Raw genomic sequence first — 21,929 nt, 5'->3', positions numbered from 1 at the left:
AACAGCTTAAGAATATATGTAATCCAAACTAGCGAAACAGTAAGATTGTATGATATTTAGAAATGTTATCACCAAAAATATGTCCTTTTCAGGACAGATGATTGTAAAATGTATGCGATGCAGAAAAGGTGAAAACACAATTGATTAACTGATAATCCAATATTGGCCTTAGTATCATCATCCGCCTATAGAAACACTATCCTTAGTAAGACCATCCGCCTATAGAAACACTATACTTATTAACACAGTCCACTTATATACATACCATCTGCCTTTAAAACCATCGTATTTAAATATATAAGCAAAAACTATAACGTTGATAACATTAAAATAGCAGAAACTGTAATTGTGATAATTGTAAAAACTATGCTATATAAGTCATATACAACATTAATTTCAAGACCTTGATTGTTACTATATAGTTAATGACACGTTGAGCTATATCTAGCATTTCACTGCTTCGCTACGTTTCATCTACACGCTCATCATACTAACACACCCTCTGGGGCCATTTTGTGGAACTATGACGTCATCGACCCTGGTGCCACTTCGTGGACACCATTGCCTTCTGGTATCTATTATGTATATATATATATCAGGTTTTCAGGATCCTTTGTAGATTACCTATCAATTATGTAATCCATTGGGCGCAGAACAGCCCCATAAACTACTTTAGAATATTATAAATGAATAGAAGTTTCGAGTTTTCAACCATCCGTATAATCGCCACTATTCGTCAAAAACTCTACTATTTCTTGTATGGTTGCGTTTCAAAGAAATCGCTTTATCACTTATCGTTTTATAGCAGGACAAAAGAAGCCCGAAATTCTTATATTTCTCCTTCTTCGCACCAGTGAAAGACTAACACATTTCCCTGTAATAGATTTCTTACAAATCTGGAACATAGTTAACATATACATTCCCCTAGCAGGACAGGAAATATAGTTATAGTAACTCAAGTATTCTCGGAGATACGAACAAAAATATACAAACATTTTGATAAAAGCATGTAAGTGCTTGAGCTCTTCTGGAAAAACATTGGCTAATCAAATCCTGGTGAGATTTCTATAGCACATTAGGGTATTCTTAGTAGTAAACCGTTTGTAATTTTATGAAAATCAGACATGAAATCTGGAAGTTATGAACCCCAAACCACCACCCTGTAAAAGTTTTCATACGATTTTTGCATACCACTTTGCATCACACTTAAAACTAATAAAAAAGCTGCTTGGTACCAGTTCACATTACACAATGTATTCACATCTTTCATGATAAAACATTATTTAACCTAGATAACAGTATTATAATTTCAAACATTCTGTAAAATCTATTTTAAAAAAGAATCTCACTAGAACCTTATTCTTATTTCTATTAATTATATTATTATTACTACAATTATTTCTTTCAGTTTTGCATGCCTATATGTAAAGTAAGAATCCCTATTTCAATCTGATTTAGAAAGATGTGTTAAGGTGTTTACTGTGGCATTTCAGTTTAGTATATTTACCATCATGGTTACTGTAGGAGGATATGCAGCAGCGGTCAGATGTGAGCAGTAATATTACAGAAAAAGAGAGAGGGAAAAATAATGTGCAGGAAGGAAGACTATTGATGAGGAGAGGGAATTATCAGCTGAATATCAACATCTACCCAGCAAAAAGGCATGTGAGGTAGAAGCCACAGAATTAGGAGGGTGGGAGAGAGATGACCTTCGAAACACCCCACATCAGCCAAACCCAAGGTTCGTTATAGACCAAAAGTTGGCAAACATGACTCTCCATTTTCAGAAGAAATGGTCAAAGTTCATCTTGACTCGACTACTGTCCTTGTTTTAAAGGAGCATTATGTTTTTCTCGCACAAAAACTTTCAGAGATAAAAAGTCACCAAATGCAGATCCTACTTTTGTATTCTCAAGACTTAGCAATTAGAGAAACGGCCCAGAGAAGTTTGAAAAGCATACTGATTGACAATAGTTAGTACTGTTGGCGAATGTGGTTAAGCCTTTTGATATGAGAATTTTTACTAAGGATGTCGAGTAACTTTTAAGGCACGTGATTAAGCCTTCTTTTTCTGTTATTTGAACTATCTTAGTAGGGATATTGTCCAGGTGTGGAATAATGGTTAGTGTACCTGATCAAATAGTACATGAATATCAATGAAGGACTAGAGTGATGGCAGCCAATCATCACCACCTATCGATAACTCTTGGGGTACGCTTTAACAAATGAATAGTAGGATTAACTGTCATATTATAATGCCCCATGGCTGAAAGGGCGTGAATGTTTGATGGAACGGGGATTCGAATCCATAGATTGCGAATCGAGTCCACGAACCACCTGCTCATCAAAGAGTCAGACAATAACCCTTGTGACAGTGGTTGCTGGTAACCTCCTTCTGGTATTTAGTTCAACACTTAGCACAGTTATACATACGGCTTAGGGTTTCTGACTAGGCCTTTTAGTTCATGTGTTCAGTAAGGTGCTGCTGTGGCTGAGAATTCCAAATCCAAAGTTTCCAAGATCCTTAAATATTTCACCATTACCTATAAAGCTGAGACACTTTACTCAATCTTCAATTATTCGTTTAGTTTGTTGCAATTTTCCAAATATTGTATTGTATTCCATTCAAAATTTTTATGTTAAATGAATTTTAAAATTTCAGTATTTAAACCATCATAAATTCATTTGTTTATTAAACGAGAGAGGAGACTGGAGCAAGCCTGTGATTGTAGTGAACCCAAACCCCTTACATGAGAGTTACACAAAAAATTGGATGCATTTAGCATGTCATCAGCAGCATTTTGTGTTTTATGTAAAAACTTCTTTCCAAACTTGAGTTTAAGAACTTCTGGTTATCTTTTCTCTGTTTTGTAAAGAAGACAGAAAACCAACATTCCCTAAACATAGTATATCTGAAAAATAAATAGTGGAAGAGATACGACGCAGTTGTAGTTATTGCAGAGAAATGCTTACCAGTTTCATTGCTATTATAATAATGTGAATGACTCAATACAAAAATAAATCAAAACTCACTTTGTGTGAAAATTAACCATGGTATCAGTTTATTAACCGCAGATTAGCTGAAAATAATCTAAAATAATTATACTAAGAAATAGTATAATAATTAAGCATTCTAAAGACTTTTAACAAGATATGATCACAAACTACTCCTATCAAACTCTGAATTATGGAAAACTTCAAACTGACCTATTTTCAGAGTGTCGTTCAGTTAAGTAAGTAATATAACATTGTTTTACATTATTTAATAAAAGGACAAATTATAGTGATGAAATAAAAGCATTAAAAATTATCCAAAAATGAAGCAATAAACGTTTTCACATACTACTAAAGAATTTATAGTTTGGTAGGTCAACGAGATGACCATACTGCAAACTCTATAATGACATCTTAATTTGAACGATAGATGTTGTCTGAAGAATTGACTCCCAGAATGGTGTATCCATTTGCATCACACTGCTTCAGTCTTCCGTTAATCTTCAACCATTCGCCAGAACAAGGCTTAGGGCAACGGTAAATCTCGTCATTAATATTTACCCCGAAAACTTCGTCAATGCCGGACCCGGTAACGTGCTTTAGGCTTCCCGGAATCCTTTCCCAGGTACCGCTTCCGTCTACTGGGCGACGATAGATTGCGTTGGCGCTGTTGACCCCATAGACCAGACCACGACCACCATCCACCTGTTTCAAACGTCCACTCACTTGGCTCCACTCTCCATTACAAGGCTTAGGACATTTGTAGATTTCGTCATTCGAGTTAACACCCCAGATGTAGCCGTAACCTGAAGCACTGACATGTTTCAGCTTACCACTGACATGAACCCAAGTTCCGCTCCCATCTACCGGTCGCTTGAAGATATCATCGTTTTGATTCACTCCCCAAACCTCATGGTCATCACCGTCGACCTGTTTCAACGATCCCGATACTTGGTCCCAGTTACCTTCGTAGCAAGGTTGTTTACACTTGTAGATTTGATGGTTACTGTTGACTCCCCAAAGGAACCTGGGTGTGGCTGTAATGTGCATAAGCTTGCCTGAGATTTGATGCCATTCTACAGCCAGAGACACAGCTAACAAACTCAGCAGAACGATGATAATTCTTTGTGTCATTCTGGTGTTAGTCAGTTCAACTGTGTTGTCTCGAAAGAATCTGGTCTCTTTATATTACCCGTCACGACCTTTACTCAATACCCACGTGACATTTGATGTTGCTCAATGTTGTTTGGAAAGAGAAACTGACCTATTTATATCACCCAGCACGTATACATGTGGCGTTTAAAGTATATAAATATTACTTATCAGTATCATTTGTCTGTAAAACGACATGGTATGGAAAACTTGACTTCTAATCTATACATTTCAACACAGTGGAGGTCACCGCCAGATGTCTCCCTAATGATCACAAATACACTCAAAACTAAAAAAAATAAATCATTGGCAGCCATTTTTATTTTTATTCAGGTGAAATGTTCTAGTGAATATATATATTTCATCTTTATTTAAAGCGATATACGGTGGTATGTTTGAGGTGTTTCAACGCTAGAAACCGGGTTTCGTTACCTGAGCACAGATAACCCATTGTGTATCCTTTTGCTTAACTTCAAACAAACAAACAAACAAACAATTTACTCCACTATGTGTTTCTTACGGTTTATTTTAACTTTACTGTAAGTCTAACAAAATTACTCATGATGTTTATATTTGTTTTAGTAAAATATATAAATTGTCTAGATTTTTAAAGTAAATATAAAAGTTAAATCATTTAACTAGTTTGTAAAAGAAAAAAGTTTGTCGAAACAGTAAAACCATTGAAACTGTATATTTAAAATTAAACATTTCGTGTTTTTAACTTCATTCCTAGTCGTATAACTGGAATCATTGTTTTATTGTTAATTAAAGTAAGATACATTTTTCTTCGCAGTTTTTTAGAAAGATGAAGTCCACTTTTACCGAATAATGTGAAGGTGTAAAATCTGTTACTTAAAAACGTTCATCCTATTTTATTTATTTCCGGACCTGACGTGGATCGTATTGCTGATTTTACGATATAAATTGACTCGCATTCTGCAGGTTCGAATCCCAGTCCCACCAAACATGCTCGCCCTTTCAGCCGTGGGGACGTTATAATGTGACGGTCAATCCCACTATTCGTTGGTAAAAGGGTAGCCCAAGAGTTGGCGGTGGGTGGTGATGAATAGCTGCCTTCCCTCTAGTCTTACACTGCTAAATTAGGGACGGCTAGCGCAGATAGCCCCCGTGTAGCTTTTCGCGAAATTCAAAAAACAAAACAAACAAGATAGAAATTATTAAACAAAACACAAAAAAAAATGATTTTGTTCATGCACGTTTAGTCGCAGCTGTAATGTAAAACTCAAGGTTGAAACAAACACACGCACGTTGAGTCGCTATTTCGAGCGCTGAAAACTAAAGCGAAACGTTTCAAAATGTTAACCCGTTTTTGAAGAATCTCAGTAGTCAACATAATCGTATAAAATTTAGAGTAAAACATTAACGTTCAAGTGCATGAGCTGGTTTATAATTTCATTTTGAGAGTTTTATTTGTGTTTTAGTACATTAGTCCATTAGTTCATCCTACTTATGAATAGACCAGCATCTAATAAATGTTTAAGTACTGACTATGAAAAAAAAAATTAAATATTTTAAAATAAAACCAACTTTTGAAATAACTTGTTAATAACATTCTAAGGGATTTTTTTATTTAATATAAAAAATGGCAAACATTTAAAATGGAACCATTTAAAGTTTTATATTAAGCGCAAAAAACTATCTGTGCTTAGCCCATCGCGGGTATCGAAACCCAGTTTCTAGCGGTATAAGTTCGGAGACATACCAATGTTCCATTGGGTGGGGCAAATTTGTAAGCAGCATCTTTCAATAATACTGCAACATACACTGGAAAACACGATAAAATTGTCACCAATCAATTGCTTAAGCTTTTGGAAAGAGTTTACTGAAATATTGATTTGAAATATATATATATATTAAACTCGGAGGTATCTTACATTTATTTTAAGGTTTAAATATAAAATATCATGTAATTAAGTTTATCATTTTCAAATACTCATCATGCATTGCTAGGTATAGTTAGTTAAACAATAGGTGGTTCTTAAGATGCGTTGTTAGGTATAGTTGATAAACCACTAGATGGTCCCTAACATGCATTGTTAGGTATAGTTAATAAACCATTAGGTGGTCCTTAACATGCATTGTTGGTATAGTTAATGAACCACTAGGTGGTCCCTAACATGCATTGCTAGGTATAGTTAATGAACCACTAGTTGGTCCTTAACATGCATTGCTAGGTATAGTTAATGAACCACTAGTTGGTCCCTAACATGCATTGTTGGTATAGTTAATGAACCACTAGGTGGTCCCTAACATGCATTGCTAGGTAAAGTTAATTCACCACTAGGTGGTCCTTAATATGCATTGATAGGTATAGTTAATTAACCACTAGGTGGTCCTTAACATGCATTGCAAGGTATAGTTGATGAACCAATAGGTGGTCCCTAACATGCATTGATAGGTATAGTTAATTAACCACTAGGTGGTCCTTAACATGCATTGCTAGGTATAGTTGATGAACCACTAGATGGTCCCTAACATGCATTGTTGGTATAGTTGATGAACCACTAGATGGTCCTTAACATGCATTGTTAGGTATAGTTAATTAACCAGTAGGTGGTCCTTAACATGCATTGTTAGGTATAGTTAATTAACCATTAGGTGGTCCTTAACATGCATTGCTAGGTATAGTTGATGAACCACTAGGTCGTCCCTAACATGCATTGCTAGGTATAGTTGATGAACCACTAGATGGTCCTTAACATGCATTGCTAGGTATAATTGATGAACCAATAGGTGGTCCCTAACATGCATTGCTAGGTATAGTTAATTAACCACTAGGTCGTCCCTAACATGCATTGCTAGGTATAGTTAATTGACCACTAGGTCGTCCCTAACATGCATTGCTAGGTATAGTTAATTAACAACTAGGTGGCCCTTAACATGCATAAAAGAGCATACTAATATAATGGCTGAAAACAAATCGAATACATGTAATGATGAACGTGATGTAGAAATAAATCTTTCAACATTTTAGCAGAAAGTAGGATAAGAGAAAATTCATTTTCATCAACAAATACACTTGTCTCAAACAAGTTCATCAGTTCATGCCGTTACGATAATACGATTTTAAATAACTAAAAGAACAAGACAGTGTTCTTGCCAAAGGTTACATGGAACATAATATTAATCTTGTAAATAGTCGATTGAGAAATGTATTTATTTCAGATGAAAGTAATATTACCACTTTATAGAATAACTTTGCACGAAATAGCCACACTTGTTTATAACCAGATATGCCCCCCAGTGGCACAGCGGTATGTCTGCGGACTTACAACGCTAGAATCCCCGTGGTGGGTAGAGCACAGATAGCCCATTGTGTAGCGTTGTGCTTATTTACAAACAAACAAACAATTATAACCAGATATAAGTTTTCTTTTTACTCTAAATTTCTTTCACTCAGTAGAATGTTTACAGTTTTATTCACTGAATAAAGTGTTACAGTTTTATCCACTCAATGAAGATTGAGGTTGCATTCGCGTTTACTTTATTGATGTAGTAATAAATGTTTGAGGTAGTTCATATGAACAATTTTTATTTTACATTCCATACACATGGCCAGGCACTCGACTCGCAATCTGAGGGTCGCGGGTTCGAATCCCTGTCACACCAAACATGCTCGCCCTTTCAGCAGTGGGGGCGTTATAATGTGACGGTCAATCCCACTATTCGTTGGTAAAAGAGTAGCCCAAGAGTTGGTGATGACTAGCTGCTTTCTCTCTAGTCTTACACTGCTAAATTAGGGACGGCTAGCGTAGATAGCCCTCGTGTAGCTTTGCGCGAAATTCAAAAACAAACAAACAAATCCATACACTCACAACGTATGTATGTTTAATATATAAATTAGGCTTACCTTCACTGACATATAAAGTATTTAGTCGTTTATATCTGTGTTATCATGATATACCTATGATAAATATCGAGAGACAGTTGTGGGCTGGGTGTAATTTTTCAACGTGTGTCTTAAAGACATTTACAAACTAATTGATTGATTGCTGTGTACCGTTAACACAGAGAGCAAAAATAGTGATAACTGTTGTTAAATATTAGCAAAGTTTCCTTTGTTAAAAATATAATGAAAAAAATAGAAGTTACAATAGAGACATTTACTCAGGATACTATAGTTACATCAGTACATCCTTTCAAGCGAACTGAGACTAAAGACATTTACTGACGGGTACAAATTAGAGCCTAAAGTGATCATTTCTCTCTGTGACTATATACATAGTGGGGCAACAGTAAATACACAATAAAGAGACGTTTCCCTCCTATCGTTACAGTATAAAGTTTTAAACAAAAGTTAAAGAGTGCATGGATTGACTGGTATTGCAATATGTGTTAAGTAAAAAAAAACTAATTTCGAAAACAACGTCAAGAACAGTTGTTTTTGTTTTATAGTAAAGACACACTGGGCCATCTACTGTTTTCACCGAGGGGAATCGAACACCAGATTTTAGCGATGCAAATCTGTAGATTCACCGCTGTCCTACTGGAGTACCAGGAAAACCGGCGAATATGGCTGGTTCATTCCCTGTCATACGAGATTGATAAAACATCATTTTTACACGGGATTGTTAAAACATTATTTTACATATTCTCTGACCGCCTCCAGAATGTTCGAATCCTTCTATTAATTTGCCTGCAGTTAGTACTACTGTTAAATGGAACCTCCAAATATGCATACATAATGTTCCCGGCAGAGGTATCACGAATCAAGTTGACGTCAGACTTGAATCCTCCATGAACAACATTGCTACTGCTACCACAGTCACTGTATAAAATATTTACTGTTCTCACCAAAAGTCCTGTTCGTCGAAAGTCATAACTTGTCTGCAGGAATAGAAATACTTAAAGATCTGCTTAACCTTGTTTATCGCCTAGCGTAAGGTTATGAAGTCATTCTTCTCAGCCAAGCCTAGTTCTATCTAAATTTAGCTTGAAGGTTAGACTTCATAGTCTGTCAACTTGGTTTTACCAATCATAAGCTAAACATAGGAAAATTCGATTAAAAAACAACTGGATGTGTAGTTTTACTTTTAGAAATAAGCAGTTACAGTATAAAAACGTTTAATTCTTTGGCTAGTCCACTAATAAAACACAGTATCCACATAAATTCCATTTCTTCTTGTGCAAGTATTTTATTGTTCCGATATTTAATAACTTATTCATTTCAATGTGCCCTGTAGCGGGTAAGTAGTAAAATCCAAGGTTCATTTCCCGTCGTCGACAGAGTATATATAGCCCATTCTGAAGCTTTGTGCTAAACAAAGAAAATCATTTCATTGTTTTACATTAAATAAATCCAAGCATGTGTTATTTTTTAGTCAACGTATCAAATTATTAGTTTGGTTTAGCCCTCAGCAGTTCAGCGATAAGTCTGAGGGCGTACCATGCTAAAATCCAGGTTTAGACAGTTTGGTCTGATTTATTTCGAATTTTGAGCAAAGCTACACGAGGGATATCTGCGCTAATCGTTTCTAATTTAGCAGTGATAGACTAAAGGGGAAGTAGCTAGTCAACACACCTATAGCCAGCTCTTGGGCTACTCATTTACCAACGAATATCCGGATTGACCGAACGTTATAACGCCCTCACAGCTGAAAGAGCAAGCATTTTTGGAGTGACAGGGATTCGAATCAGCGACCGGCAGATTGTGAGTCGAGCGACCTAAACCACCAGGCCTCAAACGATAGAGACTTCAATTTATTATAAACAGTGAGTGTATTTATGCAATGGACGTTAGTGTTCCAAACAACCTGTATTTGTAGTACTCTAGCTGAGTTTATGTCCAAGAATTTGGAACTGGTGCCAATAGATGGCGATAGCATATCTTATCTAAGCACTTAGATATAATTAAAAATGTACATAAAATACTTTTTATTCACTGCGCTCGTTCAACGAAATTCAATTATGGAGCAAATCCGTGCATTCATAAAACTTTCACTGGAAATCCACCAACAAACAAAGCAACACTTATACCTGTTGGTAATGAGTGTTCCTATCAAATAATATACCATAAACTGTGGTATTTCAAGGTAAAACTGATTTTACTTATGAGCAATTGGATACGTTCACACAATTACAGAGGATTCGATCAGGATATTTGTAACAAACTAGTAATAAATTTCCAAAAAACACAGGTCGTGAGAATGTATGAAATAAAGAGGCTGGGCACGAAGTTAAAAATGAAATGAACTTTCACTTTTATTTCTGTCATTTGTGGGATATCAAGGGTGAGGACACATAGGGTCTGCCTGTTAAAATGTTTCTTTGTTGACATCCCTTTCTTCCCCACAAACCAGCCTCTTTTGGAAGGTTTAATAAATTAGAAATGTTATGACTGTATTGCATTCAAATTGTTTACTGTTGTTTATTACAGTTTATATCACATTTTGATGTATTTACAATTGTGTATTTTTGTATCTCTAGCTTACTGAAGATGGAATTCTGAAGATTCCGAAACGTCTTACTAATGCTTGATGTAATTACGTTCGCATTGTTCTTTATTATGGAATGAATCATTTCTATTAAGACAAATTTAACATGAATACAATGTGTGTTCCTGATATAACAGAACGATGGATAGTTTCTTTTTATTGGATTCTCGATAGTTCTCTCTGACTGCCTATTCTATGAATATTTCTACTAGACTGACTAGATCCAATGTTCCTTACTTCGCAAGAAACGTCGTGTTTATGAAGAGCTACTAGCGCCATCACGTGACTGACCTTCTCATTTAAACGTAGGTGAGGTTGTAACCTCCAGATATCATCTGTACTATTTTTGTTGACATCTCTGCACAACTGCAGTATTGTAGGTACTCGCCCACAGATAAAAACGATATTATCTCCTCGAGAATAATAAAGAAACAAAGAACCAGAAGAACATCACGCCTTCTCGACCACGTGTTATGTGAAACCTGCACATACGTAGACTGAAGAAAAATTCAGAATAAATATTATAATAATATAAGAAGGTAGAAACGTGTGGGATATTTGTATAATAGAAAACATGATAGGTTCGAGTGATACGTAGAGTATATTTAAACCATTATTTTCAAGAAATGTGAGCGTCAGAGTATGTAGTTTTTTGTCGATGTTGATCAGTTTATCGTACCATAAAGTTTAAAATGGTTAATAACATTTAAATATAACTGGATTTAGAATTAATAAAACTAACTGTGTAATTAAGAATCTACAACAAACTTGATATTCGATATAAAATCCGTTGACCTGCTTTAAAAATAAAAGTAATGTAGGTTTTTATAGTTTCTAGTAATATATGAAAATTCTTATTTTCAGTAATTATACCGTTTAATGGAAACTAGAGAGAAAAGGCCTACAACCGTAAAAGTTATACTCAAGTTTATTAAGTGTTATCCATTCAACTTAGTGAATAACTAAGAACGTTTGATTAAGTTTTTGTTGCGTTATATTAGGACGAAATAATAATATCATAAATTTTCAAAATTCATTTATCCAAAAGACATGATTGTCGAAACACACATTTAGGCTTAGGTCTATGACAATGTACATGCGTTACTGTTAGGCTTAAAAGCGTTTTTGTTTTAGTCTGTTGTTTCATTACCTTTAATGTCTGTGCGAATTTTATACTTTGAAAATAATTTTATTGCATTTTTTTTTTAGTTTTAGGTAGGTATTTAGTACTTATTTTAAAGTTTTTAAAATTAATTTTCAGTTGTCTTTTAGTTTATCAAATGCACATGCACTAACCAGTTATCATGAAGTCGTTTGACTTACAATTTACATACCTCTTGACTTACAAAGATCAGTCAGACAGTTAGAGTTGTTTATTTGTTCAATTAGAGGCTGCGGAGGCTGGATTAACAATCCAACAACAAAGCAGCCTACAGACTACTTGTTGTATATGACGAAGTCAAAGAAGGGAAAACAAAAAAACTGCAGAAGGCTGAACTTCTCAAAGCTTTTGTCTAAAGTAAAACTCGCCAACAGAGGGATGATTTATATTTTCTGATCATAATGAAAAAACATAACTTGGATCAACCACTTTAATTTGCAAATAATCCTGATCATGTGTGTATATTAAGTAGTTTATTTACTTGGTTCGCTCTTCCAACTTCCAAGCACTACTGACGAGCCGTGAACTAGGCGAAACTATAGTCTACTGCAGCGGGAAAAGCGAATACAAGAAACATTATGGTTCTTTGGCATCACATTTTGGCTAGGAATCAAAATTCATAGTTAAAATGAATAACCAGTTATTCTGCTGAATAATAATGAACATTAATTGTAAAGGTTTGTCACATGTTCTTGAAACACCCAAAGTATTTTGGATCATTAATATTTAGTAACTGACTATATGTCAAAACCAACACATTGAGTTATTAACTTATTAAAATTCCACAATGGCGGCAATGAAAGATGTGGAACGACAACAGTAACTTGCTTTTAATGCATTTGTTATACGGAGCATAGCTTATGTAATCGTGGTTGTAGATTTGTTGACAAACAGACAAGTATAACACTTTAACAAGGTGTGATATAATAACATAAAATAGAAAAGTATAATCATTAAACAAGGTGCAATATGATAACACAAGACAGACAAGCATAATCCTTTACAACATAACATAACGTTTTGGGACAACATGGGACCTGTTGGTCCATCTCGGCTGTTTCATCCTCTAAATTAATTTAAAATGATTAAAAATTAAGTAAAAATGAAAATTATATCTTAAACCCAGTCCTTTTCATTTATATACTTATCAAGCTTTTTCTTAAACTCACTTAAATTTACTTCCTCTACAACATCTGAAGGCAACCCATTCCAAAGACCAGCCACCCTGTTAGTAAAACGAAACTGTTTTAGCTGAAGATGACTCCTTCCTTGCCAAAATTTATATTTGTGGCCCTTAGTCTTACTATTCTCATTGTTAAATATAAAAACATGATGCATCAACACTTTCAGTTCCCTTTGCAATCTTAAACACATGAATCAGATACCCCTAAATCTTTGTTTTTCAAGAGACAACAATATGAGAGATTTCAGTCTCTCTTCGTATGACACCCTTCTATCCCAGGCACCATTCTAGTAACCCCTTGTTCAATCCTTTCCAACAATTCAATGTGTTTCCTAAGGTAAGGAGCCCAAGACTGAACACAATATTCCAAATGTGGCCTAACCAGTGACCTGTACAATTAAAGTATAACCTCTTTAGACTTGTTTTCAATATTTCTATAGATACAACCTAAAATGCTATTTGCCCTACCACTAGCAATAGCACACTGCTTGGATGGCTTTAGAGACTGATCGACTATTACACCAAGATCCCTTTCCTTCATAACACTATTAAGGTTATTCACATCCAAATTATACTTATAATTCAAATTATGATAACCCACATGCATTATCTTGCATTTATTATAATTAACGCCCACCTGCCATTTAATTGCCCAACTCACTAAATTATTTTGTAAATCAGTTGCATCCTCTTCACAGATAGCAACACCCAAGACCTAGATATCATCTGCAAATTTAAGTAATTTATTGACTATCCCTTCATCTATACCATTGATGTAAATAAAAAAAAGAGAAAATATTCTAAGACATTTGTAACAACCCTGTGCTTTCTTCCATCCAGCCACTCTTCTATCCAATTTGTTAACTTATCCCTCACACTTATAAAACTATTTTTTACAAACCTTTTATTTGGCACTTTGTCAAGTGCTTTCTGAAAATCCAGATACATCAAACCTACACCCTTACCCTCATCTACATAAGCAGTAACCATTTCAAAGAATGTCGAAAGATTTGTAAGGCAAGTTTTTCCATTAGTGAAACCATGTTGACTATCCAATAAAATTCTAAAATTTGTTAAATGACATTGCAAAGCATCTTTTAACAGACTTTCCAAACCTTTTCCCACAACTGATGTAAGACTAATGGGTCTATAATTACTGGGACAATTTTTTCACCTCCCTTCAAAAGAGGAGTTACATTAGCAAAAATCCAATCTTCTGTTCAAGGACTGACAAAAAATAGTAGTGAGGGGCTCACACATGTCCAACCTTTAACCTCCTTCAAAACACTTGGGGAGATATTATCTGGCCCATGAGACTTATCGTTTTTTACACTTCCCAATTTTTTCTTAACCAGCTCAGAATTAATGCAGTCACCTTGTTTGATCTCACAAAACAAATAAGCATAATCCTTTAATAAGGTACGATATTATAACACAAAACAAATAAGCATAATCCTTTAATAAGGTACAATATGATAATACAAAACAGAAAAGCATATGATAACACAATCCGGTTTCTAGCATTGTAAGTCCGCAGACACCCCACTTTGCTACTGGGGGCAAAAAGTATAGTATCAATGCATATATATATATATATATATATATATTAAAAATAATTAAACAAACTGAAACTGACTAGATTTATAAGCAATGAAATATTTTGACCAAGAATAAGAGCAGTTAAATTCTAAAATTAAAACCGTGTCCCACAAGAAAATTTTGGAATCCTAAAAACCTCAAAAACGATAGAAATATTGATTCAAAAGACTCGCTTTTTATGTAAGCAGAAAGTAAATACAATTTACAAAATTTACATTGAGATCCATGCTGTTCAGCTAAAAATTTATATTGTGAGTAGAAAAAATACAGGAGATATCAATAAAACCCATGTGGTTAAAAAAGGGCTTCAACTTCATACACAAGTAATCACAGGTGGTCTCTTACATAAACATTCTGCCAAAGCAACCACAAAGTTATACCCGAAGAAAATGAGGATTGTTAAGTCCTTTCTACTTTAAGATGTATTACAAATTTTAGCAATCTTTTCCAGTCCTACTAACTGTAAGTGTTCTAGGTTTAATTCCTTACCATACCAGCCATCCTAGACATTTGTCTCATGATTACTCAACTAGACAGTGTGAGCAATTATTGAAATACATCCTATACAGTCTCACTCCAGCAAATCAATTGTTATCTCAGAAGGTAAGGGTTGTGTTGACCCTTCTACTTATGCATGTTTTTGAACTCTTAATTTTCTTCTCCAGTCATACAAGCTGTTGGTGTACTAGGTAAGATATCTAACAAAAGCTATCATAACTGTATAATTATCAAGTGGTTATTGAATGGTGTAGTTTATACACTCTTGTCATGAGACACCACATGAAAGCTGCCATTGCCACCATGTGCTGTGGAAATTCGTGGGTCTGAATAGATCCCAAAGAGAAGCTAGCTTCGGTAACTTGTTACTCTGTAGTCCAGAAGCAGAGGCCTAACATTCATTCAGATTTAGGATTCCTTGAACACACACAAAACCCATGCCCCTAATATCTACGATGTATCTCTTTGGTGTTGGCTTATAAGCTCCTGATTCTTGCAATCACAGGTCTCTCTTGGGTAAATGAGATATATCTCTCCATGGAATTCAAGAGCACAGACAAAGAAGAAGCTCAGAATGCCATCTGATGTGGTTGTACCTTAGACCACCCTCTCGGGGTACATTCGCCGTGGAAATGTTGTCTTCTGTTGAGCATTACACAACCAAAAATACCTTGACACCTCAATACAACTACTCTGGACACCAGTTCGTAGACAATACTTCTTAGGGCCTTCCATGATAGTTGTGTTACGTCAAATGCTGCTAATCCCTCCATCTAGATGTTACTCTGGAAAGAAGGGCTAAATCGTCTACTTTGATAATAGACTAGTTGCTCAACATTCAGTGAACTGCCAATATAAGGATGATAGGAAAAACTTTCAGTTCTTCCTAAATGCTCATCAGACATACAGAGGTTGTAGGCAAGGTATGGCTACTACGTCTCTATCTCCAAAGATCTAATAGCGCCAAGCCAAAGGGAGGACAGTCAACTTATGGTGACACCAGCTAAGTATGTGCCGATAAAAGTACATAATAAACTTAGGGTAGGTTTCTTAAGTGATATAGAAGCGGCCATGGCACTTGTTAATCTCGCAGTGTACCTGGCTGCCAAGTCACTACTCTGGACAGTTGATACTGACCACTTTCTAGCAAATGTTGACCACTTACATGTGAATAATCAGACAGATGTCTAGGTGATGTCACTCACAGAGCGAATGTGGTCCGATAGAAGATGATATAACAACTAACTTTTACCTATCTATACATAGACATACAAACAAACTTTTTCAATAAACATTTAAACCTTGATTAAATTTAGTAAGTTACATGAAATACGACTCTCAATGGCACAGCGGAACGTCTGTAGTCTTATAACGCTTAAAACCGGGTTTCGATACCCGTGATAGGCAAAATACAAATATTCCATTGTGTAGATTTGCGCTTAGCAACAAACAAAGAAATACAAAATATATATGTATTTTTGGTTTATCTTTGATTGGCCGAGAAGCGAGAGCAAACGAGCTTCTTACAAAACTTTGATATTATGATTCGAATTCTTTTTACCCTAACAATTTGTTACTCCATTTTTATAGACTTTAGAATGATTTTCGTCATTCGTCTTGAGATGTTATTTGATTCGAACCACTAGGTGGCGTACCGTAGATCCACTACAAAAAGTTAGTCAATAATGAAACAATGATTACAGTTAACCAACCAATGAAAGAATGATTGAAGTTAGTCAATAATGAAACAATGATTACAGTTAACCAACCAATGAAAGAATGATTGAAGTTAGTCAATAATGAAACAATGATTACAGTTAACCAACCAATGAAAGAATGTTTGAAGTTAGTCAATAATGAAACAATTATTACAGTTAACGAACCAATGAAAGAATGATTGAAGTTAGTCAATAATGAAACAATGATTACAGTTAACCAACCAACGAAAGAATGTTTGAAGTTAGTCAATAATGAAACAATGATTACAGTTAACCAACCAATGAAAGAATGTTTGAAGTTAGTCAATAATGAAACAATGATTACAGTTAACCAACCAATGAAAGAATGTTTGAAGTTAGTCAATAATGAAACAATTATTACAGTTAACCAACCAATGAAAGAATGATTGAAGTTAGTCAATAATGAAACAATTATTAGAGTTAATCAACAATGAAGCAACGACTATAGTTAATAAATTATGGGCCCCCCACTGGCACGGCGGTATGTCTGCGGACTTATAACACTAGAAACCGAGTTTCGATACCCGTGGTGGGCAGAGCACAGATAGCCCATTGTGTAGCTTTGTGCTTAACTTCAAAACAAACAATAAATTATGAAACAATGGCACTGTTAATCAGCATTGAAACATTGATTACAGCTAATCAACCAACGAAACAATGATTGAATTTACTCATGAATGAAACAACGGTTACGGTTAATCAACAATGAGACAAGTTGAAAAACATCTTTATGTGCTCTGTTCTTTTTAAAGATGAGAATTATTAAACAAAATACAAACATGGGTTTTCGTCATGTAAATTTAGACCCAACTGTAATGTATAAATATAGAAAACTCAGTTTCAATGTGACCATTTTCATAAAACGAGTCTAACATTTAATATTTAGATGAAAACTTGTCTTTCTTTCTAGGCCTAGTGTATATATGGTAAATAACTTTACTAGCTTTTCAGATAATGTAAAATAAAATTATAGAAAAACATAGTATAGTAAATTACAAACATTTTTTTTATCTAGTGTTGTAATGTATGTATACAGACTATACAGGCACTTTAAATAAATACAATGCTGTATCTTCACTACACAATCTCAGTTCAGAAATTAGCGTATTTTATTTGTGTGTGCTCATTAGGTTGTAGGTTTTGTTGACCTTCATTCTGTTGAAATGTATTGATTAGAGGTCAACTGGAATAGAATCATCATCATTTTGAGAGCCAATGGTAAGTGATGTTATATTTCCGGTTTATTAAACGTCACAGATGTTGGGAGTGGCCATGCTTGGTAATAAAAGATTTCTTTCTGGATGACACAACACAGTCGCATCATTTGACGCCAAAATGACTCAGAGAGTTATCTTAGTGCTGATTCTGAGCTTGGTAGCTGCATCTCCGAGTGCGGCACAATGGAGTCAAATTTCTGGTAAACTTATACACATCTCAGCCTCACCCAGGTTTATGTGGGGAGTCAACCGTAACCATCAAATCTACTTCTGTGAACAACCTTGCTCCCACAGCAAGTGGACTCTGGTACCCGGATCGTTGAAGCAGGTCGACGCTGATGACCATGAGGTTTGGGGAGTGAATCGAAACGATGATATCTACAAGCGACCGGTAGATGGGAGCGGAACTTGGGTTCGTGTCAGAGGTAAGCTGAAACATGTCAGCGCTTCAGGTTACGGCTACATCTGGGGTGTTAACTCGAATGACTTAATTTACAAATGTCCTAAGCCTTGTAATGGAGAGTGGAGCCAAGTGAGTGGACGTTTGAAACAGGTAGATGGTGGTCTTGATCTGGTCTATGGGGTCAACAGCGCCAACGCAATCTTTCGTCGCCCAGTAGACGGAAGCGGTACCTGGGAAAGGATTCCGGGAAGCCTAAAGCACGTCACCGGGTCCGGCAGTTGGGAAGTTTTCGGGGTAAATAGTAATGACGAGATTTACCGTTGCCCTAAGCCTTGCTATGGTCAATGGTTGAAGATAAACGGAAGACTGAAGCAATGTGATGCTAGTGGAGACACCATTCTGGGGGTCAATTCTGCAGACAACATCTATCGTTCAAATTAAGATGTCTTTGGAGAGTTTGCAGTATGGTCATCTCGTTGACCTACCAAGCTATAAATGCTTCATCACCATATGAATATTTTCTATTGCTTCATTTTGTTTTTGTCTTTTTTTTTTGTGTGGAAAAATGGTTTTATTTCATCATTTTAATTGGTCTTTTTATTCAATGATAGTATACAGATTTGCATTACTTAACTAACCAGCATTATAAAAATAACTCAGTTTGAAGTTTTTCATTATTAACTAATTAGTTATAATTATAATTCAGTGTTTGAGAACAGGAGTTTGTGTTAAAAGTCTGTAGAATGCTTTAGTTACTATTTCTTAGTATTTTATCTACGTCTGTATAATTAATTAAGATTATTTTCAGATAATCTGTGGTTAATAAACTGGTTTTTGTTAACACCAATAAAATGTGTTTGATTGACTTTTGTATTGAGTCATTACTGTAATACTAATGAACCTGATAAACAATTCTCTGCAATAACTACAACTTTCTCGTTTTAAAACAAACTAATTCAATCACGACTGACAAGAGATGACTTTTTTTTTGTGAGAAAAAAAAAATGGTTCTTTTTCGTTTGCTCCCCAATGGCTCAGCAGTAAGCCTGAAAACTCGAAAAAAAAGAGTTTTGACATCCGTGATAGGCACAGCACAGATAGCCCAATTTATAACTTTGTGTTTAACAATAAACGAAAGAAAACTTCCTTCCTGTTGCTCCCCACTGGCTCAGCAGTAACTCTGAAGGCTTATAACACTAAAATATATCTGTGATGAGCACAGCACAGATAGCCCATAGTGTGCATTTGCGTTTAACAACAAATACAGAAACAAGTTTATTTACTGATAGGTGAAACATAAAGGAGCGATAGCTCGAATTTCTTTAACTGAACTGGAAAGGGATGTTTTCAAAAACACAAACCACTGGTGATGTCATGCTGAATGTATTCAACTGTTTCTATAAATCTCATGTGAAAATGTAAATCAGGTAAACCAACAAAGGGATTTCAATTCACTACAATCACAAACTTGCTCTAGTCTCTTCTGACGTCTAGAAAACAAATTATTTGAATAGCGACAATATTTAATTAATTTCACGTTAAAATTTTGAATGGAATGGAATGCAGTGCGATGTTTGGAGAACTGTGCAATATCTTAAAGTTTTCCTAAGTATAAAGAGCTTGAAGTAAGACAGGTACAGGCCTGCTAAAGTAAAAGTTTTCTAGAAATTTCGGTGGCTCAACAGTAAGCTTGAGGGCTTATAACGCCACGTTGCAGGACTCGTTGCACAGTACAGATATTTCATTGTGCAGCTTTGCATATTTAAACAAAATTCTACAAGTATAGGCCTAAAAGAAATAAATCAGCTCGAGTGGCTAAGTAACGTTATTCAGCGTTATCGGAAAACAAAATATTACAAAAAAAAAGAAAAAGGATTGAAGTTGTATAACATGATTTTTTTTATAAAAGTTTGGTAATATTTTTTTTTTACTCGGCAACATTTGGAAGATCTTACGTAAAATTCTGAATTTCGGAGCTGTCGAACCGGGTTCAAATTCGGGCGATACCATAAAATATTTTCCGCGCTTTAAGTTGTGCATGCGTTATAAGAGTAACAGTCACTTCTTTAGCATAGATGGTGGGTGGTAGAGTGCTGCTTATTGGCTGTCTTCCCTCTAGTCAGTAGTTCAAAATAAGGGAGGACGACAATTAGCCTTGGTACCTTTGCTATAAATATAAATAAGGGGGAATCCTCAACTAGCCGCGGCTGTAATTAGATCTCAAATCGGTATAGATGGAGCCATGAGCTAAAAGTTTGCACTTGAAAAAAACCCAAAAAACTCGGAGCCATTCTATCACCCGTTATGTCGCGGCTAAAAATACGAAATATTATGTTAAGGAAAAAAATCTAACGAATATCATGTAATACGATAATAAATCTAAAAGGCAAAAATATCCAATGAAAGATACTACAGTGTTAACTTGCTCGTTGTAAGATATTACAATAATAGAATTATTATTAATAAAATATTATGGTGTTCAGGTAATAATGGTGAGACTCTTATAGTCTTGAAATGTTTATTGTAAGATACTATAATGTTTAAATGTTAATAGTAAAACTATAATGTTTAAATGTTAATAGCAAAACTATAATGTTTAAATGTTAATTGTAAGATACTATAATGTTTAAATGTTAATAGTAAAACTATAATGTTTAAATGTTAATAGCAAAACTATAATGTTTAAATGTTAATTGTAAGATACTATAATGTTTAAATGTTAACAGTAAAACTATAATGTTTAAATGTTAATTGTAAGATACTATAATGTTTAAATGTTAATAGTAAAACTATAATGTTTAAATGTTAATAGTAAAACTATAATGTTTAAATGTTAATAGTAAAACTATAATGTTTAAATGTTAATAGTAAAACTATAATGTTTAAATGTTAATAGTAAAACTATAATGTTACGTAAGATTGTACGGCGTTAAAGTATTCATATTTAGATATAACGTGTTAATTTTGTTTTCTAATTTCGCGCAAAGCTACACGAGGGCTATCTGCGCTAGCCGTCCCTAATTTAGGAGTGAAAGACTAGAGGGAAGGCAGCTAGTCAATACCATCCACCGCCAAATCTTGGGCTACTCTTTTTACCAAAGAATAATGGGATTGACCGTCACATTATAACACTCCCACGGCTGAATAGGCAAGCATGTTTGGTGTGACAGGGATTTGAACCCACGACTCACAGATTGCGAGTCGAGCACCCTAACTACCTGGTCATGCCGGGGCTTTGTCTTTGTGAACTGTACGTTATATCTGTGTAATAGTACTGTCTGTTGAATGTTGTATGTCCATATAACTACTTTGCAGTGTGTGGATGGATCCTCACCAAAATGAGTATGGAGGTTCATTGGGTACATACAAATTTTCAGTTTTGTGTTTGTGGTTTTTATGGGCATTTTTTATCCCTACCTCACCACCTGTAGATGGATCTTCACCAAATTTGGTATGGAGGTTCATTGGATCCATGGAGAGATACATACAAATTGGCGGTTTCACATTTTGTGTTTTACAATTTATAT

At 34.9% G+C, this 21,929-nt stretch overlaps 2 protein-coding genes across 2 annotated transcripts; one reads left to right on the top strand and one right to left on the bottom strand.

Annotated features, from left to right (window-relative positions):
* Positions 1-3,051: 3,051 nt before the first annotated feature.
* LOC106466826 (lectin L6-like) lies at positions 3,052-4,168 on the bottom strand. Its single transcript, XM_013927127.2, has one exon. The coding sequence runs from the start codon at positions 4,126-4,128 to the stop codon at positions 3,409-3,411; it is 720 nt and encodes a 239-aa protein (XP_013782581.1). The 5' UTR covers positions 4,129-4,168; the 3' UTR covers positions 3,052-3,408.
* Positions 4,169-18,081: 13,913 nt separating this feature from the next.
* Positions 18,082-19,267, top strand: LOC106466829 (lectin L6-like). The gene has a single exon (XM_013927131.2). It carries the CDS (start codon positions 18,118-18,120, stop codon positions 18,841-18,843), a length of 726 nt encoding a protein of 241 aa, XP_013782585.1. The 5' UTR covers positions 18,082-18,117; the 3' UTR covers positions 18,844-19,267.
* The last annotated feature ends 2,662 nt before the right edge of the window (positions 19,268-21,929 follow it).

Source organism: Limulus polyphemus, unplaced genomic scaffold (assembly GCF_000517525.1).
Source record: "Limulus polyphemus unplaced genomic scaffold, Limulus_polyphemus-2.1.2 Scaffold2389, whole genome shotgun sequence".
In the NCBI taxonomy this organism is placed as follows: domain Eukaryota; kingdom Metazoa; phylum Arthropoda; class Merostomata; order Xiphosura; family Limulidae; genus Limulus; species Limulus polyphemus.
Note: the sequence above shows the minus strand (reverse complement) of the source record. Positions and strands in the feature narration are given on the sequence as shown.

What these genes read in the sequence shown, in the direction of transcription:
- LOC106466826 (XM_013927127.2), bottom strand. Translation starts at nt 4,128, where the DNA reads ATGACACAAAGAATTATCATCGTTCTGCTGAGTTTGTTAGCTGTGTCT.
- LOC106466829 (XM_013927131.2), top strand. Translation starts at nt 18,118, where the DNA reads ATGACTCAGAGAGTTATCTTAGTGCTGATTCTGAGCTTGGTAGCTGCA.